Genomic DNA, 25,749 nt, shown 5'->3' with positions numbered 1-25,749 from the left:
CTCATTCTCCTTCACCTCCCGTCAAGTCCCGAAACTGCAGATCGACCTTTTCGCAACGAGCGACAACAACCAACTTCCTCTTTACGTGGCCCCCATACGAGGACCCCAGAGCGGAAGCGGTGGACGCCATGTCCCTGTTTTGGAACAGATGGTCCAAGATTTACCTGTTCCCTCCACCCAACCTTCTGCTGAAAGTCCTCTCCAAGCTGAGAACCTTCAAGGGAACAGCAGCCCTAGTGGCTCCCAAGTGGCCCCGGAGCAACTGGTTCCCTTAGTCCTGGAACTATAGCCCAAGCTGATCCCACTGCCGGACCCAGTTCTCTCCCAGCAGGTTCAGAAGTCGACTGTCTTCGCTTCATCAAGGAAAACCCGAGACCTTTATCTCATGATTTTCTCTCCTTAGCCGTGAAGAAAAGATTCGAAATCTCAAAGAAATGTTTAGACTTCCTAGAGGAATAAAAAAAAAAGTCTACCAGAAGGCAATATGAGTCATCCTGGAAGAAGTGGGTGTCTTTCGTCAAGGCAAAGAATCCTACGGAAATCTCCATAGATTTCTGCCTGTCCTTCTTCATTCACCTTCATGGACAAGGCTTAGCAGCCAATACGATTTCCACTTGTAAATCGGCCTTGACAAGACCATTACTTTATGCCCTCCAGATAGACCTGTCCAATGAAATCTTTAACAAACTTCCAGAGGCATGTGCTAAACTCCGTCCTGCACCCCCTCCGAGACCCATCTCCTGGTCTCTTGATAAGGTGCTCCATTTTGCCTCTAGCCTGGACAATGAATCTTGCCCTCTGAAAGACTTGACTCAAAAAGTGATTTTCCTTTTTTGCTCTCGCCCTGGGAGCCCGAGTCAGTGAAATAGTGGCTTTATCTAGAGAAGAGGGCCAGATACAGTTCGCCGAAACAGGGGAACTTATCCTCTTCCCTGACCCAACGTTTCTCGGTAAGAATGAACTCCCTACTAAGAGGTGGGGTCCCTGGAGAATCTGCCCTCTGAAGGAAGATGTGTCTCTATGCCCAGTGGAGAGTCTAAAGGTCTATCTTCGAAGAACTTCAGACTTTGGCGGAGGACAACTGTTTAAAGGAGAAACATCGGGAAGTGATTTGTCACTTAAACAACTAAGGGCGAAGATCACCTACTTTATTCGCAGACGGATCCTGACGGTACACCCGCAGGTCATGATCATAGAAAAGTCGCCTCTTCCCTAAATTTCGTTCAAGGAATGGATTTCGAAAGCCTTCGATCTTTCACAGGCTCGAAATCCTCAAGAGTGTAATTTTCAAACACTATGCGAAGCAGGTGCGCGAAGTCAAGAGATTCGTGGTAGCCGCAGGTAGTGTATTAAAACCTGCTGCTTAGTGCTGCGTAGGACAGTGAGTTATTTCGGGACTCTAACTCAATGGGTGCCTGTGTTGACCCTAGTGCGATACATAGTGATTTTAAGTGCCACTTAGTGTCACGAGAGACTGTTCTTCTACAAGGTGAAGTAACATAGACTTGAACACGTGAGCCACATGTTTATTTGGACATGAAGTGTATTGAGACTTTAAAAGACTTTATAGTTCCCTTAGAACTTATGTGTGTAATGGCAAGTTCTTCCTTTTCAGATTCCACACCTTTGTCTTATGTAGTCTTTAGTCTATGTTTGTTAAACAACAATTTTACTGTAAATTATTTACTTTATTTCATATTATCGCAAATATTTTCTTGAATAAAATAGAAATTTCGCTATCATTTGCGTCTTATTTCGCCCTACTATATGAAATACATTACTGTTACAGAGTTTTATTGCCCCTATTTTGATCTCTATTATAATTCATGTTATAATATTGCTCCTATCTGATATATACTCACCTAAAGAAAAGTGAAATATTTGTTCCAACACAAGTACTTAACTTTCCTGATCTGTCTGCGAGACCGACAAGATCCTCGTCTACAGGTGAGTTTTCTTCATCAGGTTACTTCGAGATGTTCCTTTTGTCCAAATAGGACTTCCCTGCCAGAGGGGCAGGAAGCCATGTCATAGTTTATGCCATTGGTAGTGACATGTAACGGAGATGTCACAGTCTCTAAGGTCATCAAACCAAAGGAATATTGTTTTGAAGTCGAAGGCACTACAAAAATGGGAAAAATCCACGATACACTAATTCTCTGGTACACTTCCATCAGGACGTCATGGCTCAAGCCCAAAAATCTATTTTTGGGTGAGATAGCCATGACGTCCTGATGGACCCGCCCTAGTTCTCTATTCTGGCCTGTCAGGCCCCTCCCTTTCTTATTGTATCATGGAGGGTGACAGAGATGCCGGAAGGAATGAGGATATGGCGCGCGGATGTGACGTCAGTCAAGATGGCGGCCGTTTGTTTACATCGCTAGGTACCGTAACAGTAACGCAGGAGGAGAGCTTTGCAACGGCTCCTCCCATACTTGCCACACTCCCCCTCGAAGCGTAAACGCTATGTAGGGTGCAGATAGCTATGTGGCATGTCAAGCATACGTCCCGTTATTATACGATATCCTAAAGGGAAACCTTTAGGGTACTCGCGCCAGAAGTTAGAATTCTGTGAAACCTTTAGTTTAATTCTCTGGGAATATCTACTGTCGTCATATATACCCTTAGGAAGCTACTGAAGGACCCTTCCAACAGGACGTCATGGCTATCTCACCCAAAAAAGGGATTTTGACGAAGGAAAAATCTATTTCTGGGCAAGAGACCCGTGTCGCCCAGTGAAATGCTCCTATAGCACCATTTCTAAGGTATATAACTGCTATATATTACCAGAGAAAAAATTGCATGGGAATGCCAGGTTGAACCCAGCTCGCTCCCCTGTATAAGGTGTCGATATAATACTGGGGCGCGATAAATCACAACCAGAGGCCTCGCACCATTTAGATGTCTCCTGTCAAAATCCCCGAACAGCGAGGCGCCGTTCAACCTCGTACTACTACTAACCAACCCACGCCAGTGACGTCACTCCTTATAGCACCCCAGATTGGGGCCCAATTAGGGAGGGACGGGCGGGTTCACTGGGCGACACGGGTCTCTCGCCCAGAAATAGATTTTTCCTTCGTCAAAATCCCTTTTCTGGGCTCCGACCCGTGTCGCCCAGTGAAATCGTACCAGAGAATGGGGACCCAATAAGGCTAACTACCTGGAGGGAATAACAAAATTAATATAGCTGATGAATTTTAATATAAAAAAAGGACATGGAAACCCGTAAACAGATCAACACGTAAATGACAGAGACAATTAGACATGATACATAAACAAAATGAAACCCGAAGGGAAAGTCAACAGGTATGAATAATGTTAATACAGCTTGGTAAGCAAAATGCAGTAAAGCATACAATCATAGATATAATTAATTAACATAACAAAGGGACATCAGCTCGGGGATTCCCAAAAACAAGTGAGATCAAAATAATTCGTGAAATCGATCAATTGAATAATAAATAATACATCATGGTAAATAAAACAGGTAGGAACAACAGTTAAGCCAGGCAAGGGAAAGAGGACAGAGCAAGACGTTGTGATTAGGACTCAGTACCCTCGGGAGGAACCACATTCCCCGCAGCTACTGTGGCAAATCTAAGAGCTTCTAAAGGTTTTAGGTAGTGGCGTTTGAAAACTTTAGGGGACTTCCAACCCGTATATTTTGAGAGCTCATCAAATTTCATATGGTGGAAAAAATTAATTGAGGTAGCCACAGCTTGAATATCATGGACATGTGGGAATGATTCAGGATTAGCTTGTTTAATAAAGTAAAGAATTTGTTGCCTGATTCCCTTAAGGGTAATAGTTCCTCCGTGCTCTCTAATAAATAAGGGCCCTGTGGTTGTAGTGGAAGTTCTACTCAAGTAGGATTTCAGGGTGGTAACTGGGCACAGGGATGGATCCCTAGTAAGTGGAACTATCTTCCAGGAGGACCACCTGTTCTGGGGATCCTCATTTTTAGCCAGGAACACTTTGTTAGGGGAGAGAAGGACCTCACCGGAAGGGAGAAACTCTATGTGACCTGGGTTTCTAGATAAAGCTGACAATTCCGAGATTCTGGAGCCAGAGGCGAGGCTCAAAAGGAAAAGTGACTTTCTTAATAATGCCATATAGTTACAGGGTTCATTTGGAGTGTCAGAGGCCAGCTTAAGAACATCGTTTAAAAACCAGGAAACTGCGCTAGGGCGAGTGGAAGGTTTTAGCCTGGCACAAGCTTTCGGAATGGATGAGAAATATGAATCCGTTAAATCAATGCCAAAACCAATATGGAAGATCTTTTTCAAGGCTGACTTAATTGTAGTAATGGTACTGGCTGCCAGGCCTGATTCGAAGAGAGTCCGGAAGAATGTCACAGTTAGATTCATTGTCATTTTCTCAACCTGGGAATCTCTCAAGAACTTAGCTAATTTCTTGACAGCTGAGTCATATTGTCGGAGAGTAGATTCCCTTTTGTCGGATTCCAGGAAAATAGTATTCGAAGGATCGATGCTCGCACCTCGTTGGGCTGCGAACTTTATGAAGTCCATACAGTTAGGGCATTCAGAATCCTTGAGGAAGCGAACACATTGCGAGTTTGTACTGTCTGTGTGAGCACCGGATTGGGAATCCGCCGGGGGCTGAGACCTAGCTCTAGCAACAAGAGGAACCAATTGCTCTTGGGCCAGTTGGGGGCTACGAGAGCCACTCGACCTTTGAAGGATCTGAGTTTGTGCAGAACTTTCAGCAGGAGATTCACTGGAGGAAACAGATAAATCGTCTTCCAGGTATTCCAATCTAGAATCATAGAGTCCGTGGCATAAGCCTGAGGGTCCAGGTTGGGGGCTACGTAACAATCTAGTTTGCGATTGAATTCCGTCGCAAACAGATCCACCTGGAGACCCGGGACTTGAGATAGTATCCACTGGAAGGATCGATGGTCTAGTGACCATTCCGACTCTAGCGGAGTCGTCCGGGAAAGGGAGTCCGCTACCACATTCCGGACTCCTGCTAGATGGACTGCTGACAGGTGCCACTTGTGCATTGCCGCCATGGAGAAAATCTGCAACATGACGTGGTTTATTAGGGTTGATCTGGAGCCTCCTCTGTTGAGGCAGTGAACTATGACTGCACTGTCGAGAACCAGTCTGATATGGAGATTCCTGGCTGGATTGAGACGTTTTAAAGTGAGGAAGACTGCCATGGCCTCGAGGACGATGATGTGCATGTGTCGGAAGACTGATGACCATAACCCTTGGACTTTCTTGTGTTCGGAGTAACCTCCCCTCCCTGTTAAGGAGGCGTCTGTGTGGACGACGAGTCCCGGGACCGGATGTTGTAAGGGAACCGACTTGGAGAGATTCTTGACCTTCGTCCAAGGCTGTAGACTTTTCTTCAGGAGTGGGGGAAGGCGGGCACGTCTGTCGCGGCGTTTTGCGGTTGCTCTGGATCTCCACACCCTGTTTATGTCCCTGAGTTTGGACCGTAGGACGATGTCTGTCACGGAGGCGAACTGCAAGGAACCTAGGATCCTCTCTTGGTTCCTTCTGGAGGTCAACTTCTCCCCGAGAAATTGCCTCGTCTTCCTCGCAATCTCCTTCCTTTTGGCTTTGGGGAGGCACAGCGTATGGGAGCATAGGTCCCATTGTAGACCCAGCCATTGAAACTTGGTCTCCGGGACCAGGCGGGATTTTCCGAAGTTGACTTTAAATCCCAGTTGACGAAGGAAGGTGAGGACTTTGTTCGTTGCTACGCGGCAATTCTGGGAATTGTCTGACCAGATTAGCCAATTGTCTAGATAGGCCACTACCTGTATTCCCTGAGTGCGAAGCTCTTGAATGACTGTCTCTGCTAGTTTGGTGAAGATTCTGGGTGCCACGTTGAGCCCGAACGGCATCACTTTGAATGCGTAGGCTTGTTTGCCTAGCTTGAAGCCCAGAAAAGGACGAAAATGCCTTGCTATTGGAACGTGATAGTAGGCATCGGTAAGATCGATGGAGGTGGTGACGGCCCCACGGGGAAGTAAGGTCCGCACCTGCGAGACGGTAAGCATACGGAATTTGTCGCAACGAATGAAGGAATTTAAACGAGACAGGTCCAGGATTACCCTTCGTTTGTCTGAGCCTTTCTTTGGCACGCTGAACAAGCGCCCTTGAAATCTTAAGCGACGTATGCTTTGGATCGCATTCTTTTGTAGCAGATCTGTCGTGAAGGAACATAGTTCTTCTGTTAGCAATTGGTAAAAGCTGTTCGGTGGAGGAGGTCCCTGTATCCAGCTCCACCCTAGTCCTTTGGAGATAATGCTGGAAGCCCAATCGCTGAACTTCCAACGGTCTCGAAAAAGGTACAGTCTCCCTCCTACCTGCGTTGTCTCATTGGGTGGAGGATGATTTGCCTCCTCTGCTTCCACGGGAAGACTTTCCCCGGTGGTAACCCCTTCCACTACCTCGGGCGCGAAAGGCACCCCTGGCACCTCTGTGACGCTGGTAGCCACGGAAGGAGGTCTGAGCCTCATAAATGGGGTTAAAGGCGGGGGAGAAGGACGTGGAGGCGATTTGAGACTGAGGGACCAGGACGTATGGCTCTTGCTGCTGGCCCTTTGATGTAGAAGGGGAGCCGTTTGATCCCTGAATTGGGAAGAGTGGAAAGGCCTCAGTCTCTTCCTACCTTGGATTGGGGTACCAGTAGGCTCATATCTCCTCTTTGGGACGAGGCCCCACCTAACTTTGAGGCTTTGGTTGGCCCTAGCTGCCTCGTTAAGGACCGAGTTAACTAAATCCTCCGGGAAAAGATCCGGGCCCCAGACCGGAGCTTTGATGAGCTTATTAGGCTCGTGCCTAATGGTGGCTTCAGAGAGGACATGTCGTCGACAACGGGTCCTGGCGCTTGCAAAATTATAGGCGTCAGCCATGAAGTTTTGCAGTAACGACTTAGTGAGGGCCTTAAGGAGGTCCTCCTCATTGTAAGTGGCAACGGCCAACTCGGAAAGGGTGACCGAATTGAGAGATCTGCCGAATCTGCACCTAGAATCAAATTCTAATTTAAGAAGAGATTCTGGGAGTTTGGGAAGCCGTTCGCTGAACAGCGTCGAGGCACAGTCCGGGCTCAACTTACCTACTGAAAAGGTAGCTGGGGCATTCCGCCAACATTCATTGTCCCCCGGAAAGAGGAAGGAGGTTAAGTCGGTCTCCCTGAGTTGTGGTAAAGGCTTCTCATCTTTGATAGCCTGGAAGACCGACTCCAGAATCTTGGTCGCACATGGTGTAGGGGTTTGGTCGTCGGCCACAAACATAGTATACGAACTCTTGTGGGCCGTAATCATGGTGTTCAAACATTGCCACTCATGGAACAGGCGAACCAAGACAGACTGTGCCTATTCTTTAGGAAAAATGACAGTTTCCTTTGGAACCTTATCTAAACGGATCAGAGCTTCTTCTGTGAGGCGAGCGTAGCTGGGGAAGGGGAATTCAAGACCCGGCGGGTAGAATTCGTAGTCAGTAAGAGGCCGTGTACCGAAACCCTCGATTGACAGCATACCCTCCGAAAAGGGGGCATGCAATGCTAACCTCCAAGGGTTATTCTTATTGAAAGGAGGAAGCTTGGAGGCGTCGGGAATGGGGTACTGCTGTTGAGGAGGTGGTAGCCCCGAACTCATGAGGCCTTGGACTAGGCTCTCCACAGAAGCTATCCTCTCGTGTGATTGCTTCGTATGAGACGATAGTATCAACTCAAAATGAGCAAACAGTTTGTCAGAAAATTCCTCCAAGTTAAATGATCCCGCCTGGGGGGGAACAGGTACCAGAACAGAGACTACCTCTTGCAGCAATTGGGTCTTGAGAAACTCTGGTGGAGGAGGATTTAGCCTCCGAGGGTGACGATCTCGAAGGGTTGTGGTCTTGGGAAGATTTGTGGGTTCTATATAAAGGCTTGTGAGGAGCCTTCACTTTGGGTGGAACGGGTCGGGAGCTGAGATCAGTCCCGGTTGCCTCAGGAAAACCGCGAAAAGAAGATTGGTCGGAAGTAGAAGAGAAAGCCGGGCTAGGGAGAGGAATCCCAGCCCGGGAACCACCTGACTCACCTTCGTCCCTACCTGCGTCGGGATCATCCAGAGCCATGGGTTCCACATCAAGGTCGAGGGTAGCGACGTCCTCAGTTAGGGTGGCGCCCGTCTCCCCTTGGTCCGGGGCCAGGAGAAGAGAAGTAATGCTCTCGATGATCGGGTCCGCTAGCGCTTTGGGGACCGCAGCTGATGTTTTAGCATTGGGGTAGAGGAGGGAACACCATTCCTCAGAAAGGATATACGGCTGTCTGGCCTTCACGTTGCGGGCGAACCCGCCAACCCAGATCTTGAGGGTAGCTCGGGCTGTTTCCATTTCAAGCTGGGTGCTCTGAAAGAGAAAAGACTATTAGTGAGTGATAAAAGTGCCAAAGAAAAAACTAAGAAGCCCAAGGACTTCGTAGGCACATATAAGGCATGCAGGAAGTCCATAGGACTGTGGCCTTACAGTACAAAACAATAAAAGAGGAAATTAAAATGTGACTCCCCACAATTATGTAATAAAGTAACTGCATTCACCGATTCAGATGTTAGAGTGGAAACCAATTTGTAGCAGACAGGACAGTTGTCCGGATGCCAAACAGCTAGGTCATCCACTTGAAGAGAGCAGTGAGCGTGCGAACGACACACATTATGGCCGCAGGGTTGGTGGAGAACAGCGACACATGCCGTCATCGCACAGCAGACAGTCTGTAAGATAAAAGATACATGAGTATCTTAAAGGAAAGCAATTAGGGGCCGAAGGTCCCAGTGCTTAAATATTATAAAAGTTACTATCATGGTATAAAAGTTCAATATATATAGCTATAATTATCCCGAATGCAAGCAAAAGAAGGGCACGGGGCCCGAATGCTGTAACTCTATATATATATATTCAACCCATGATAAAACTATTCACATAAGTGCCTAACATATGAATGAAGGCAAATAGGGGACCCTGGGGGGTCCAGGGGTTATAAGTTATATATCAAATAAATGATAAAAATTATTCATATGTAATGCCTTAATAATTGAATGAAGGCAAATTAGGGGACCCCCAGGGGACCCCGGTGTTTAAAAAATCAAATAACCGCTTTACTTAATTATAAAATTATTAAATTAAATTAAATTAATGAATTAAATTAAGTCAAACCTTAGTCGTGATCATATCATGGAAGGCAAGGTCGAGAACTAGGATCGTATATAATAGATAAACGTGACTAAAATATAAAGGGAATCCAAGTAATAATGAATAACGTTGGCTCCGGGGCTCAACTAAAAAACTTGACCGAATGGTAATGAATAAAAGCTACTCCCGGGGATCCCGTAATGGAAGTCTTTAAACATATATATATATATATATATATATATATATATATATATATATATATATATATATATATATATATATATATATATATATATATATATATATATATATATATATATATATATATATATATATATATATATATGAGGTCCATGAGGTGCGTGACAGAGGGGGGGGGATCTTAAAAGGGTCCGTGACGTGCAGGACCAAGCGGGAGAAGCCCGTACACAACTTAATATTAAATAACATAACAAGGTACCACGGAACGAGTCGAAACTCCCCGCCGATCGTCGGCCAAACGAGCGACGGAAAGAAACGACTACGATCGGGTAGAGTAGTAGGGAAACGTAATGTACGTTAATGAATAATAATAGAATGCCTCACAGAACAACGGGAACCGCCCGTGCAAAGCGGATGCCCCCGGGAGGAGTACAAAGGCGTTTATAAGATATCGGCGGGAGGAGGCTAGGAGTAGGTTGGCTCCGAGGCGATATCAGGTATACCAACCTGCCAGACCCACGAGTGATATGATCACGTGGAAAGACTAAAACACTATAAAAAACATAACACATGGTAAATAAGAGAGGAAGGCATGCTGGATGATAATAATAATAATAAAATTAGCTATAAATCAATCGTAAAACAAACGAGGGCGCGAACAAGAGACAGGAAAGAACAAGCCTGACGGCGCTAGGAGTAGGCAGGGCTACCAACAGAACACGGTCAGTGAAGTGCTAACAAAATGAAAACTAAATTGTAATAACTGACTCATGAAAGCCCCTCGAACTAATGTAATCATACGAATGACGTTAAAATAGTAAGCGAGTCTGTGGCGTGCGAACGTAAATAAGCTAAGATATGATATGTGGAAAAGAATGCCGATGGCGATCAGGCATGCCAACCTCCAATATACGCACATGAATATGAAATAACTGTTATCATAAAACAGGACAATATAAAATTGATACGGTGTGTGAACCGTGGAGATCCATAAAGTTCACAACGAGAAACAATCAGTATGGAGGACTAATTGAAAATCGTTAGAACGAACGAGAGAGAGAGAGGAAGGAGCCTGTCCCGAGGGAGACCCAGCAAGGTCATGAATAAAAAACTGAATAATATAAACAAAAATGGACAAGGCCCCCTCCAAAATCTCAAAACTCATATTATTATTATTATTATTACTTACTAAGCTACAACCCTAGTTGGAAAAGCAGTATGCTATAAGCCCAGGGGCTCCAACAGGGAAAATAGCTCAGTGCGGAAAGGAAAAAAGGAAAATAAAATATTCTAAGAAGAGTAACAACAATAAATATCTCCTATATAAACTATAAAAACTTTAACAAAACAAGAGGAAGAGAAATAAGATAGGAGTGTGTGCTCGAGTGTACCCTCAAGCAAGAGAACTCTAACCCAAGACAGTGAAAGGCCATGGTACAGAGGCTATGGCACTACCCAAGACTAGAGAACAGTGGTTTGATTTTGGAGTGTCCTTCTCCTAGAAGAGCTGCTTACCATAGCTAAAGAGTCTCTTCTACCCTTACCAAGAGGAAAGTGGCACTGAACAATTACAGTGCAGTAACCCCTTGGGTGATGAAGAATTGTTTGGTAATCTGTGTTGTCAGGTGTATGAGGATAGAGGAGAATATGTAAAGAATATGCCAGACTATTCAGTGTGTATGTAGGCAAAGGGAAAATGAACCGTAACCAGAGAGGAGGATCCAATGTAGTACTGTCTGGCCAGTCAAAAGACCCCATAACTCTCTAGCGGTAGTATCTCAACGGGTGGCTGGTACTTAACTTAGATGTAGTGACAGTGGAGTTGGACATCTTGAGGTAAATCCAGAGAAAAACCAGCGAAATTTACACACAACACAAAGTATTGTTAACAAACTGCGTACTATATTAGGAGTGACGTCACTGGCGTAGGTTGGTTAGTAGTAGTACGAGGTTGAACGGCGCCTCGCTGTTCGGGGATTTTGACAGGAGACATCTAAATGGTGCGAGGCCTCTGGTTGTGATTTATCGCGCCCCAGTATTATATCGACACCTTATACAGGTGAGCGAGCTGGGTTCAACCTGTCATTCCCATGCAATTTTTTCTCTGGTAATATATAGCAGTTATATACCTTAGAAATGGTGCTTTAGGAGCATTTCACTAGGCGACACGGGTCGGAGCCCAAAAATAGATTTTTCGCTTCGCTCAAAATCCGTTTTTAGCCCCTGAGACCAGGGAAAGGCTCCACTGTACTTCATGGGCATCCGAGTGCCGGAGACTCGGTCTAAAAAACGGATTTTGATCAAAGGGAAAAATCTATTTTTGGGTGAGAGGGCCATGTCGTCCTGATGGAAGGGTTCCTATAGGTAGCCTTCTAAGGGATATTTGCTACAGTGATACTCCCAGAGAATTAAACCAAAGGTCTCCAGGATTCCAACTCCTGGCACGAGTATCCAATAACGGATATCGTATAATATCAGGGGACGTATTCTAGATATGACACATGGCAATCTTCACCCCGAATAGATCTAACGCTTCGATGTAAGGGGAAGAGTGGAAAAAAGGAAGGGGTGCCATTCTAGGTACCCGGTGGATCTCCTTCCCTACTACTACTGCGACGCCATTCCTATTCTTGCTGTTAAGCGGAAATGGCCACAGATAAACTAATTTTGGGAGGGATCAGCGAAAGGGTAAGTTCAATCAGGACGACATGGCTCTCTCATCAAAAATAGATTTCTGGGCTCGAACCTGTGCCGCCCAGTGAATAAGCTCCATTTAGCACTTATTCTTAGGTAATTTACTGCTAAATATACCAGAGAAAAAATGTAAAGGAGTGCTAGGTTAACTAGCTCCCTCACCTATTGGTGTCGGTATAAAATTGGGCGTATAATCCAGAGGTCCCGCACTATTTAGATTCATCCACGACAGAAACCCCAATAGAGGAGAGCCGTTCAACCTCACTCGGTACTACTAACAATGCATCCGCTCAGAACCCAACTCCTTTTAGCACGTCTTGTGTGTAACCCGCTTTTTTGTTGTGCTCTCGTTTTTTTGCTTATTTTCTTTGGATTATGGCTTCTTCGTCGGTTTCCCTGGAGACACCGTGTAAGTTAAGTACCAAGCTGTGTTTTGCTGTGTTTTGAGCAACCTAGATCGTTTAATATTTGAATTATAGGAGTTTATTCTCTTCGTTCATACCGATCTTGCTTGATTCCATTTACAGTTGGTACTCCTGTTTTGAGAGCTTTTAGTTTCACTCGCGGTGTTACTATATGTATTATTTTTATTATTAAATTTTATTTGTTATTATGGATATTCATTATTTAGCGTTTAGAACCCTCGTGGTTCAATTTTTGGGCCGATATCATTTACGTATCGTTATGGCTGCCGACCTTCGTACTAGGCGGCAATGTTATTTTTTAAGCCATCAGGTGTGTCTTTTGTGATTTAATTATTATGTTGCATGCCTTGCCCAAAAATTTTTATGTGTTTATTTTATATTATCAACGCTATTACTATTATAATGAATATTGTGCTATTACTCCGTTTGATCTGTCTGGTTGGGGATCGTCAGTTGGTAGCCCTGCTGCTCCGTATCACGTGATCCTCCCCCATGCTCCCCCTCTCGCTAGGTGGGCGGCTAGGCTTCTCTCCCCCTCTCCCCTAGGGGACCGTTGCCTTCCCTCCTTGTAGAGGGGGTAGTTCAGTGTTTATGGACTTTGTCCTCCGGGTGTCCCGGCGGGTTCGGCTCTGTCTAGTCTGGTTGGCCACCGGTCAACAGAGTTGGATCCCGGTGCACCCTATTTTATATTCACTTATCACACTGGTTTATGTTATATGAAACCCTCTGGGTTCGGTTGGCGGTTCTTATCTACAGTTCCGCCCCCCTATTAATTTATAACAGTTCCTATGATGATTATATGACAGATCACTACCCCGGAGTTCCTATACGAATTGGTTTTGGATACTTTTATTTCCCGGCCCGGGGCTTAGCCTCGCCCCGGGAAATCAGACACCCTGTGTCTTAATTTTTTGTTGTTGCATCCTTTTTTATACTCCCGGCTCGACCGGAATGGATGGCTATACTTTAGTCTTAAGCTAGACTTATGTTTAGGCCGGGTCCTCCGGACCCGCCCCTACTTAAGAATATTACAGTTAAGCCCTAATCTTGTGTTAGGCTTATGTTAGGCCCGGGTCCTCCGGACCCGCCCCTACTTAAGAGAATTACAGTTTCTCATATACTATTCTTTTTATAGATGGTGCATTGTCAGACGACAGCCTGTGCAGCTGTTCTACATCAGCCCTGCGGCCATACCGTCTGTCGGTCTCACGCCCTCTGCGGTGTGCAGCTGGAGGATGTCGTGGTATGGCACCCGGATAACTGTGTGGTCTGTTTTGACCTCGTTACCACCCTTGGATCTGACTCTGTGAGTCCCGTTGGCTATGTTGCCTTCTTATTTATCTTACCTTTTTTGGCATACATACACTATTTAGTAAGATATCTATGGTCTTGAAGGACCACTGGGAGTCTGCCTTTTTATAATTCCCACTATTATTTCAGGCATCCCCGGAGCAAAAGTCTGCGGCTCGGGCCACATTGAAAGTGTGGGTTGGTGGTTTTGCCCGGAACGTGAAGTCCAAGCGGCCGTACGTCCTCTCCGAGGACTACTGTTCCTTGATTTACCCCAACGCCAAGTCTTCAGCCGCTGTGGCTAGGCATGTTGCAGCTCCCATCATTGCCCACATTGATGCCACCATAGCGGGGTTTATTGATCCAGAGCAGGATCCGTCGGACGCCCCCGGAGATCTAGAAGACAATGTTGCCTCCATGAACCTTGACGTGGAACCCATGTTATTGGATGATCCAGATACAGGTAGGGTGGTAAGTGAGGCAGGTGTTTCTGGCGCTGAGATTCCTATCCTCAGCCCCTCTCTTTCTTCTTCATCTGATCGCTCTTCCTTTCATGGGTTTTCTGGGGACCGTGATTCGTCCCAACGATCACACCCGGTTCCCCCCAAGAATAAGTCTAGAACCTTACCTAAAGTTCATAAGCCTCATAAGGCTTCTCATGGTTCTAAACAGAATACAAACCTGTCATCTAAGGCTTCTGGCTCCTCCTCTAAGTCTCGCGACCCGGGAGTTCATTCCGCCACACCTGCTGCTAGCCCGGGCCATTCCGAATCAGCCATGCTTCGCATCGTGTCGGAGATGCAGGCTAAGTTGGTATCAGAGATGCAGTCTAAGATGGACACGATGTTCTCTAACATCGGTCAGAGACTTGGGGCATTAGAGCAAGGTGCTCCGGAGCGGGTCCAAAGCTCTCTCATCCCGGATGCCTCTAAGCTCCCGCCGTTTGCCAAAAACAACCCTTGGCGTATGGCTCTTCATTCCCCGTTCTCAGACGGAATGTTAACTTTGGAGGGTCTTGGCACTCGTCCCCTAGAGGACTTTGAATTCTTTCCTCCTGGTCTGGCATTTCCATTTCATGGTTATGCCAGGCTTACCGAGGAAGCTTTGGTTCGGTTAGACAAGGTCCCCAAGGAGACAGTCATCTTCCCAAAAGAGCAGGCCCAATCTGTATGGGCCAGATTCCTGAATGACATCGGCTGCACCAACACTATGTTGACGCCTTATAAGAGCTCCTTTACAATGTTCCTAATGGACAAAAACACCGTGACTCCATGTGTCAATAAGGTAGCAGAGCTTGCCTTCCAATATGCTCTGGAGGAGAAGCCCTTGCCTCCCATCCGAGAGGTGGATCCAATCTCCCTCCTTCTTCCTTCAGGCATTGAGTGTTGGGACAACGTCCATACCACATTTACCTCTGGAAAGCTAGCAGCAGACTGTGCTTCGGTAATGTTTAGTGAGCGGCTTCCCCGTCTCCCGGAATCCCTCATTAAACAGGAGTATGATTCCCGCCTACGCGTTGGCCGTACTCTGAACCTGGCCACTTCCACGGAGTCGATAGCCTTGACTTACGATACTGAGAGTATTTTTAAATCTCTCAACAAGGCTACGTTGCAGTCATTATACTATGACCTGTATAACTTCGCTACTGCTAAACGCAAGTGTCGCAAACATGTCCTGGCAGAGGCGACTATTAGGCATGAACCTAATAAGCTTATCCGGTCCTCCTGTTGGGGTTCAAACCTCTTCCCTGAGGACCTTGTAGAGGAAGTCTTGGCGGAGGCCACTAGAGTCAACCAGAGCCTTAAAACCCGTTGGGGTTTGACTCCTAAACGTAAATCTGACCCTGCAAATTACCAAGCCCGGGGTAGGAAGAAGCTCCGTCCATATACCTCCACCCAGTTCAGGCAACAGCAGAGTGGTTCATCCATTTTCCGGCTGCCTCTTCCCCCATCTCCTGTTGCCCCGACACAGCCTTCCACCTCTCAGGCTCCTTCGGACGACTATGTCACCGTTCTGCTTCCTAAGAGCCAGCTTTCTGGTGCCTCCGCCACTTCTCCTGCCTTTAACCAGTCGTATGAGGCTCATAGCTCTTCCCAGAGTTATGGTAGAGGTAGAGGCTACCACCGTGGTTCTAACCAGAACAAAGGCAGGGGAAGAGCCTTTCGCAGAGGAAAAAACTTCCGAGGCGGACGTGGAGGCAACTCCTCAAACCAATACTGAGGTGCAGCAGGTAGGGGGGAGGCTCTATGCCTTCCGCAACAAATGGAGGTTCAGTCCCTGGGCGTTCAGTATCATCTCCAAGGGACTGGGGTGGAGTTGGATTCAAGGACCTCCTCCTCCGAACAAATTTCGTCAACATTCCACTCCGGACCTGGTCGAATTTGTCCAGGATCTTTTACAAAAGAACGCCATACAAGAAACGAAACACCTGAAGTTTCAAGGTCGGCTGTTCAGTGTCCCGAAGAAGGATTCAGACAAGAGAAGAGTGATTCTAGACCTATCCCTTCTCAACTTGTCCATTCAATGCGACAAGTTTCGAATGCTTACCGTCTCGCAGGTGCGGACCTTACTTCCCCGTGGGGCCGTCACCACCTCTATCGATCTTACAGACGCCTATTATCACGTCCCGATAGCGAGACACTTCCGTCCGTACCTAGGCTTTCGCTTAGGGGACAAAAGTTACTCCTTCAAGGTGATGCCTTTCGGGCTCAACATCGCCCCAAGGATCTTCACAAAGTTAGCAGAAGTCGCTGTTCAGGAACTCAGGAATCAAGGGATTCAAGTAGTAGCCTATCTGGACGACTGGCTCATTTGGTCAGACACCTCCCAAAATTGCCTAAAAGCCACTCACAAAGTCATCCATTATCTTCAATCTCTAGGCTTTCAGATCAACTTCAAGAAGTCCCGTCTTCTTCCAAAATCGAAGTTCCAATGGCTCGGCCTGCAATGGGATCTTATATCTCATACTCTGTGTCTTCCCAGACCCAAGAGGTTAGAGATTGCAAGGAACACCAAACGCTTTCTCAAAGACAAAGTAAGTTCCAGACGACTCCAAGAGAGGATTCTGGGGTCCCTTCAGTTTGCCTCAGTGACGGATCTTCTTCTGAAGGCAAAATTGAAAGATATCAATCGTGTCTGGCGTTCGAGGGCGAACCGGAAGCTCCGGGACAGGAAAGTCCGCCTTCCTCCCATTCTACGGGAAAGACTTCTTCCTTGGACAAGAGCAAACAGTCTGTCAAAGTCAGTTCCCCTTCGATTTCCGCCTCCGAAATTAATCATTCACACGGACGCATCCTTATCAGGTTGGGGCGGCTATTCTCAGCTCAAGAAAGTTCAAGGTCTTTGGACTCCCTTGTTCCGCCAATTTCACATCAATGTGCTAGAGGCCATGGCAGTTCTTCTAACCCTGAAACGTCTCGCTCTTCCCAAGAAACAACACCTTCGTCTGGTCCTCGACAGCGAAGTGGTGGTCCGCTGCCTCAACAGAGGCGGGTCAAAGTCAGGGCCTCTGAACCATGTTCTAGTAGCCATATTCTCCCTAGCAGCCTTGAACCGTTGGCATCTTTCAGCTGTCCACCTGGCGGGAGTCCGGAATGTAGTGGCAGACGCCCTGTCCCGGACCTCCCCTCTAGAATCGGAATGGTCACTCGATCTAAAGTCATTTCGGTGGATTCTCTCTCAGGTTCCCGGTCTCCAAGTGGACCTCTTCGCCACGGAATCCAACCACAAGTTGAGAGTATATGTGGCTCCCAATCTAGACCCTCAGGCTTACGCCACAGACGCCATGTCACAGAATTGGGACACCTGGGAAAAGATTTATCTCTTTCCCCCGGTGAATCTTTTGCTGAAAGTTCTAGACAAACTGAGATCCTTCAAGGGACAAGTAGCCTTGGTCGCACCCAACTGGCCCAAGAGCAACTGGTATCCTCTCCTGCGAGAGTTGAGACTATACCCTCACCCGATACCCAATCCGGTTCTGTCTCAGATAATACAAACACGCGTTGTGTACGCTTTCTCAAACATTCAGAGCGCCCTAACTTTATGGACTTTATGAAGTTTGCGGCTATGCATGGTGCCAATATTGATCCTCAAAACACCTTGTTCCTAGAATCGGATAAACGGGATTCCACCATCCGCCAGTATGACTCTGCAGTTAAAAAGTTGGCAAAATTTTTAACAGACTCAGACGTGAACTGTATGAACTTGAACCTTACAGTCACTTTCTTTAGATCTTTATTAGAATCAGGTCTGGCAGCCAATACTATCACCACTATTAAATCGGCTCTGAAAAAGATCTTCCTAGTGGGTTTTAACATAGACTTAACCGACTCTTTGTTAGCTTCAATTCCGAAAGCTTGTGCCAGACTGAAACCGGTTACTCGTCCTACCCCGGTGACCTGGTTCCTTAATGACGTACTCAAATTGGCTTCTGATACCATTAACAGTTCTTGTGATTACATTCCCCTTCTCAGGAAAACACTTTTCCTGGTGAGCTTGGCTTCCGGGGCAAGAATTTCTGAATTGGCAGCCTTGTCGAGAGACCCGGGTCATATTGACTTCCTGCCTTCGGGAGAGGTCCTCCTTTCTCCTAACAAATTCTTTTTGGCTAAGAACGAAGACCCTCAAAACAGATGGTCCTCCTGGAAAATTGTTCCCCTCACGCAAGATCCGTCTCTGTGCCCTGTTACTACTCTTAGGTCTTATTTATCCCGGACCTCCTCTAACTCCTCGGGGCCTCTATTCGTTAGAGAACAAGGCGGTACCATTACTATTAAAGGGATCAGGCAACAAATTTTGTATTTTATTAAACAAGCTAACCCTGACTCTTTTCCTCTTGCACATGATATCAGGGCGGTTGCTACCTCGGTGAACTTCTTTCACCACATGAATTTTACAGACCTTTCCAGGTATACAGGGTGGAAATCACCGTCAGTGTTCAAGAAACACTACCTTAAACATTTGGAAGCCCTAAAATTTTCTACAGTAGCCGCAGGGAGCGTAGTTACTCCCAGGTAACTCACAGGTTAATGCCTTGTCTCTTTATCTCTCCCTCTTACCTGCCTCATTTATACCCTATTGTATTCGTTGGTCTCGCACCTGAATACTGTTATTATATTTGTAAATTTTTATACTCCTGAGTATCTGTATATATTATCACTCACGGCATTATTATACCTGCCTTATTGGATTTAAAGATACCCTTATAATTGTTTTTTGGTACTCATCTCTGATTAAAAGCATCCTGTATTTCCCTTACGCTTATGTTTTTTCCTTTATTTTGCAAGTTTGGTGACATTTTCTCTTGTATAGATTCACTGGGCGGCACAGGTTCGAGCCCAGAAAAGGGATTTTGACGTAGGAAAAATCTATTTCTGGGCGAAGGACCTGTGCCGCCCAGTGAACCCTCCCAGCTCCTCTCCCTTGGAGTCCCCAAACTTTGGGTGCTAAGGAGTTGGGTTCTGAGCGGATGCATTGTTAGTAGTACCGAGTGAGGTTGAACGGCTCTCCTCTATTGGGGTTTCTGTCGTGGATGAATCTAAATAGTGCGGGACCTCTGGATTATACGCCCAATTTTATACCGACACCAATAGGTGAGCGAGCTAGTTAACCTAGCACTCCTTTACATTTTTTCTCTGGTATATTTAGCAGTAAATTACCTAAGAATAAGTGCTAAATGGAGCTTATTCACTGGGCGGCACAGGTCCTTCGCCCAGAAATAGATTTTTCCTACGTCAAAATCCCTTTTTTCATTTTGATCAAAATCCGTTTTTTGGGCTCAGGCCATGTCGTCCTGATGGAAGTTCCTTTAAGGTAGCTTCCTAGGGTATATTAGACTATGGTGATATTCCCAGAGAATTTTACCTTAAGGTATCCAGAATTCTAACTCCTGGTGTGAAAATCCCTAAATAAATGTTAATGGGATATCGCATGATATCAGAGGACGTATTCTTGACACGCCACATAGCTATCTTCACCCCGAATAGCATTAACGCTTCGAGGGGGAAAAGTGGCAAGAAAACGAAAAACGTAAAACGAAAAACAAAAGGAGAGCCGTTATTAAGGTACCTCTCCTATCTCGTTTTGAGTGTGTACATGACGTCATCAACGGCGCCATCTTTATTCCTTATCGCGTAGCTCCATTACTCGGTGTTTTCCCTGTGTTTTCTCTCGTGATTTTTGGATTATATTCAACCATGATGTTTTCTCCAGTCTCTTCTGCCTCTGGAAAGTTGAGTATTATCTTTACTATGTATACTGTAAAAGTAAGCTCTTGTTGTTTTGGAATTAAATCAAAAGTGATATTAACGTAAACAAGAGCTGTTGCCTACCGGAGGCATCCTGGACACTGTCGCTCGCTATGCATGAGTCATTTAGTTAGCCAGAGCGACGTTCCCGGTCTTTATGCTTTAATAAACTTAGTATTTAGCTTTCCTGCTGGAAATCCGTTATATGATGCCGTTGGTATTTTTCAGTTTCGGCGATTTAGATAACTGATCCTGGCTTATGCTAGGCTTAGTAGCCTAGGCGTGTGGCCTTACTACTATCATGCATGATATATAGATATCCGAGTGTAATAATTTTATTGAAGCTATAGGCATAATTTATACTTGTAAGATATTGTTGAATAGGCTAGTAGCCTATGGGGCTTTAGTATACTTTCGCACACCTCCCCGGTTGTTCTTTTCTCCTCTGGAGATCTACGATCAATCCCTTTTTCCCTCTGTGTTAAGCCTAGGGTTAACCCTAGTGGTTTTATCTGGATAGTATTCAGGTAAAACTATGCTAGGGTAGTTCTGTTCGGATCCTGTTTCCAGAGTATCTGGTTTTGGGGCTCGGTCAGAACATCAGAGTATTCAGTCTGGGGACTGTCACCTTCTGGCATAGAGAATGAGTTTCCTTTGCTAGGTTAGGTGCAGATATAGGAGGCTTAGCCTCCCTAGATCACATCCGAAGGTTTCTGTACGAGATGATTCCTTCAGTGGTTTAGCAGACTAGTCCTGTGTTGTTATTCTCGGGCTGGAGAATGAGATTTTCCATTGCCTAGCGAAATAACACCAATCTTCGTTCTTGTAATAAGGAAGATGGCAAGTGCTGCCAATCTTCCTCCTTATTAGACAACCCTAGGCTAAGATGAGCTTTCTTGGCCACTGGGGTAAGTCTCATATTAGATCGAAGTTTGTTGGACCCTTTTCCTCCCCCCCCCCTCCCCCCCTCTGTCCTTTGGTGATGACCTAGCCATTACAAACTCTTGGCCATCGTTTTACATCTGTACCTAGTGTAGGTTAGGATGTGGGACTGGCAGGAACGTGCCGGCCGGCAGAAGCCTACTCTCTGTAGAGTGAACTCCAGACCTCTCTTGGTCTACCATCCATATCTGCTGGTAGAGCCCGGCACGCTGTGGATAGATGGAAGCCTGAATGTTACATTCTCCTCTTCCATATGTTCACCCTTTCTGGATGGAAGACAGTAAGGCAGTGCCGGGTAAGGCAGTGCCGGGTAAGGCAGTGCCGGCCTATAACCTTACATCCATGCTATTCCTCTTGTTAGTATATTGTACCTCCTACCCGGCTGCCGGCTTAGCGGCCGGCAGCCGGGTGGGTGAAAGTTCTCTGGTTCTTAAATTATCTGCCGGCCGGCACAGGTATTACCTGCCATTGCCGGCCGGCAACGACAGCACACCACAAGATCTGCCGGCTACTATGATTGTGGCCGGCAGCCGGGTGCTGATATATTTTCAGTTGCCGGCCGGCACTCAGGAACCAGCGATCTGCTGCCCAGTAGTTCAATGATGATATATCTTTGAACCATATTCAGGTACGTGCCGGCCGGCATAGCATTATATGATATACAGTAGCCAGTATTTTGCAGTATAGTATATACTGCATTAAGAAAACTACAGTATAGAATATAGTGTAACGCTAAGTTTTTTCTAACATACTTTGTGTTGTCTTGTACAGCCTTCTGATGAGATCGTACAGTATAAAGGAAGTGAGTTCTTCCTTTATTAAAGATTAATATCCCTTATATTAAAACTTTTATACTCTGGTGTGAATTGCACCTAACTTTCCTTGTAGGAAAATATTCTTAAGGTTTTTCTAGAATGAGAATTAGCCCTAGTTTTAATATCTTGGGAGGTTACAGCAATTAGCTGTACGGGAAATACAAGTATGTGTCTTTCCTTCTTTCCTTTCTAGCTTTACTGTCATAAGCTATATATACTAATATTAATATTAATCTAGTGATATGTTTTCACTTGATACTCATGGATTCTCTTCTCTTTACAGGAGGACCATCCGAAGTGCTGGAGCATGTTTTGCAACGTCCGCAGTAAGAACTTCTGCGGACATGAGTTGTGCAGTAGGTACACACCCTGCGCAGTCTCCAAAGGTGATTTCCGGTATTGGGACCCTCAGGTATGTACGGTTTGTTCTAACCTGATTACCGAGGCATTTGACACCCTTCAGTCGGCGGAGTCGAGGGATGCAGCTAAGGAAAAGTTGCGAACCTGGGTGAGGGGTTTTCAAAAGAACACTGCTGGACCCTATCTTCCAAGCGAGAAGATGAGGGCGCACCTTTTTCCTAAAGCATTTGCGGATGCGGTTATTCCCCAGCCTCATGCGGAGATCCCAACGGTTCAGATTCCGGTAGATTCCGAAGTCTCGGACGCCCCACAAGACATCCAATTGGACAATAAGATGTATGAAGTGTCGGAGTACACTGAAAAAGATCTTCTGACGGAAGATCAGGAAGAGAAGCAGACCCAGGCTCCTGAAACTGAGGAGGAGGAGATCGACGAGGTGTCGGTTTCATCTGTTCAGGCCTCGGAACCAGTTCCCTCGACATCGTCTGCTATCCCAGGTGAACTGGGAAAGACACTTTCTTCGATTGTTGAAATGATTCAACAAATGCAAAAGAAGAACGACGAGAAGGAAGCTGCGATGAAGTTGGAGATGCGCAGACTCGCAGCATCACGTAGGCCTCAGAAGAAGCTCAATGTGAAGGATCTTCCTTTGTGTTCGGATGCCAACCCTTGGCGATATGCCGAACACATGCCAATGACAACCGGGAAGATTGTCATGTCGGAGAAGTTGGGTTTAGTCTCCTTTGAAGAAGTGGAATTTTGGCCCAACAAGGAGTCTTACCCGGACTGCTATGTCCGTCTTAGGAAGGAGCCAGCCTCAAAGGAGGAGACGGAGCCGAAGGAGGTCATAGTCTTTGACCATAGCAAAGCAAAGGCTTTACTATCGAGCTCAATGAAAGAGAGGGGCTTTACGAACTCAAAGGTACCTGCATTGAGTAAGAAGCACCCCTCCTTTGTGGCTTCACCAACTAGAGCCTTTCCCTTTATGGAGAAGGGATATAAGGCAGCCTTAAAGGTGGTTGAGGCAGAGAAACCATGTCCCTCTTCGGAAGAGTGCAAGCGGTTGTCCCTGACCTTACCTATGGACCAAAAAGACTGGAAGGACGTCCACCTTACCTTCTCAATCGGGAAGCTGGAAGCAGATATTGCCGGACGTCAGTTGGGTGAGGATCTTCCAAAGCTGTCGGAATTTCTCTTGCGTAGAGAGCATGAGACAAAGGAAAGGCTCGCTGTATTGATGTCACTACAGACGACTCTGGAGACGATGGCAAGCGACCCTAAAAACCAAGATATATTCATGGTAGTGGCCAAGACCCATCTGGCCACAATGACAAAGGACCTCTACAGTTTTATTAAAGCTAGGAGAGCTTGTAGGGAGTTCGTGTTCGCCTCGGCTGCGGTGAGGCACGAACCAAGAAAACTGATTTCCTCAAGTATCTGGGGTAAGGACCTCTTCCCTAGCAAAGTGGTCAAAGAGGTAGTGGACAAGGCCGCCACGGAGAATAGGAACCTTCTCCAGAAGTGGGGCCTATCTCTTAAGAGAAAGTCTTCCCCGGATGAGGGTCCCCAACCTAAGAGGAAGACGAAGAAGCATAGGCTATCCTCTCGGCTGGCTAAGCCTTATAGACAGCAGCAGCAGCAACTTCCTGCGACCGCGGTGCCTCAGATGGTGGCACAACCTCCAACCACGTACCAGTTGGTACCTCAGGCAGTGGCGACACAGTCGCCTGCATTTAACCCAGCGTTTGAAATGCAGTCAACGACCTTTCGTCCAAAAGCTAGAGGAGCAACCAGAGGTTTCTCTAGACGCCCTTCAAGAGGAAGGGAATTCAGGGGAGGACGCGACCAAAGAGGCAAGGCCTCAGGTCCACAACAACAGCAGAAGTGAGATGTTTCCGGTAGGAGCGAGACTATTTCTGTTTCGGGATCATTGGACCTTCGATCCCTGGGCCCACAGCCTAATCAAGAATGGACTGGGTTGGAGCTGGAACAACACTTCACCTCCATTCCCACAATTATTCCAACACTCTACCCACGTCCTGGAAGAATATGTTCGAGAACTCTTGGAAAAAAGAGTAATTCGGAGAGTAAAGTCCATCAAGTTCCAAGGAAGGCTGTTTTGTGTTCCAAAGAAGGATTCAGACAAACTCAGAGTCATTCTGGATTGGCACCACTCAACAAGTTCATAGTGAACCACAAGTTCAGGATGTTGACACTTCAACACATAAGGACCCTATTGCCCAAAAGGGTTTACACCGTCTCGATAGACTTATCAGACGCTTATTGGCACGTTCCAATCAATCGTCACCTCTACTCCTACCATGGGTTCAAGCTACAACGAAGACTTTATGCCTTCAGAGCCATGCCCTTCGGGCTAAACATAACCCCAAGGATCTTCACGAAGCTTACGAATGCAGCCGTTCATCAATTATGCCTAAGGGTGTCCAAGTAATGGCCTACCTGGACGATTGGCTGGTGTGGGCAGCATCCAGGACGGAATGCATGCAAGCTTCCAAGAAAGTGATCCAGTTCCTGGAACATCTAGGATTCAAGATCAATACCAAAAAGTCTTGACTATCTCCAGCCCAGAAGTTTCAGTGGTTGGGAATCCACTGGAACTTACAGTCACATCAACTTTCCATCCCTTCAAAGAAGAGGAAAGAGATAGCAGGATCTGTCAAGAGACTGTTGGAATCCAAACGGATATCAAGACGCGAATAGGAGAGAGTGCTGGGCTCTCTACAGTTTGCCTCAGTAACACATCCAGTGCTCAGAACACAGCTAAAGGATGCAACAGGAGTCTGGAGAAGATATGCATCAAACGCTCGAAGAGATCTGAAGAGACCATTACCGACTCGATTGCGAACGCTTCTCAAACCGTGGTCCAAAGCCAAGCAATTGAAGAAACCGATACTTCTTCAACCACCTCCCCCTTCAATTACCATCCATACATATGCTTCAAAGGAAGGATGGGGAGGTCACTCTCATCAAAAGAAAGTTCAAGGAGCTTGGTCCAATCTATTCAAGACGTTTCACATCAACTTTCTAGAAGCCAAGGCAGTACTTCTTACTCTGAAGAAGTTATCTCCTCCCCACTCGACACACATAAGACTGGTCCTAGACAGCGAGGTAATAGTGAGATGCCTGAATCGCCAAGGATCGAGATCACCTCAAATCAACCAAGTAATGTTAGCCATCTTCCATTTGGCGGAAAAGAAGAGATGGCACTTGTCAGCAGTTCACCTTAAAGGATTCCGCAACGTGACGGCGGACGCTCTATCCAGGTTCACACCGGTAGAGTCAAAATGGTCCCTAGAAGCAGGATCGTTCTCCTTCATCTCGAGTCAAGTCCCAGAACTGCAAATAGACCTCTTTGCGATGAGCGACAAGAAGAAGATACATCGTTATGTGGCCCCGTACGAGGATCCTCTAGCGGAAGCAGTGGACGCTACGTCCCTCGACTGGAACAGATGGTCCAGGATTCACCTGTTCCCTCCGCCCAACTTTCTACTGAAAGTCCTCGACAAACTGAGATCATTCAAAGGGGAAGCGGCAATAGTGGCTCACAAGTGGCCGAACAGTATTTGGTTCCCTCTGGCGTTGGAACTACGACTAGAGTTTGTGCCGCTGCCGG

General features: G+C 46.4%; 2 protein-coding genes across 7 annotated transcripts in view; both read right to left on the bottom strand.

Annotated features, from left to right (window-relative positions):
- Atac1 (Ada2a-containing complex component 1) overlaps nucleotides 1-25,749 on the bottom strand; it is a 479,870-nt gene that overhangs the window by 428,901 nt on the left and 25,220 nt on the right. The window lies entirely within an intron of this gene.
- On the bottom strand, nucleotides 7,746-8,720 carry LOC137620306 (uncharacterized). Its single transcript, XM_068350576.1, has 2 exons — nucleotides 8,555-8,720; nucleotides 7,746-8,366 (listed from the first exon to the last, which is right to left on the bottom strand). The coding sequence occupies exons 1-2, from the start codon at nucleotides 8,708-8,710 to the stop codon at nucleotides 7,746-7,748; spliced, it is 777 nt and encodes a 258-aa protein (XP_068206677.1). The 5' UTR covers nucleotides 8,711-8,720.

This window comes from Palaemon carinicauda, chromosome 1, assembly GCF_036898095.1.
Source record: "Palaemon carinicauda isolate YSFRI2023 chromosome 1, ASM3689809v2, whole genome shotgun sequence".
NCBI lineage: Eukaryota > Metazoa > Arthropoda > Malacostraca > Decapoda > Palaemonidae > Palaemon > Palaemon carinicauda.
This window is presented reverse-complemented; position numbering and strand designations above follow the sequence as displayed.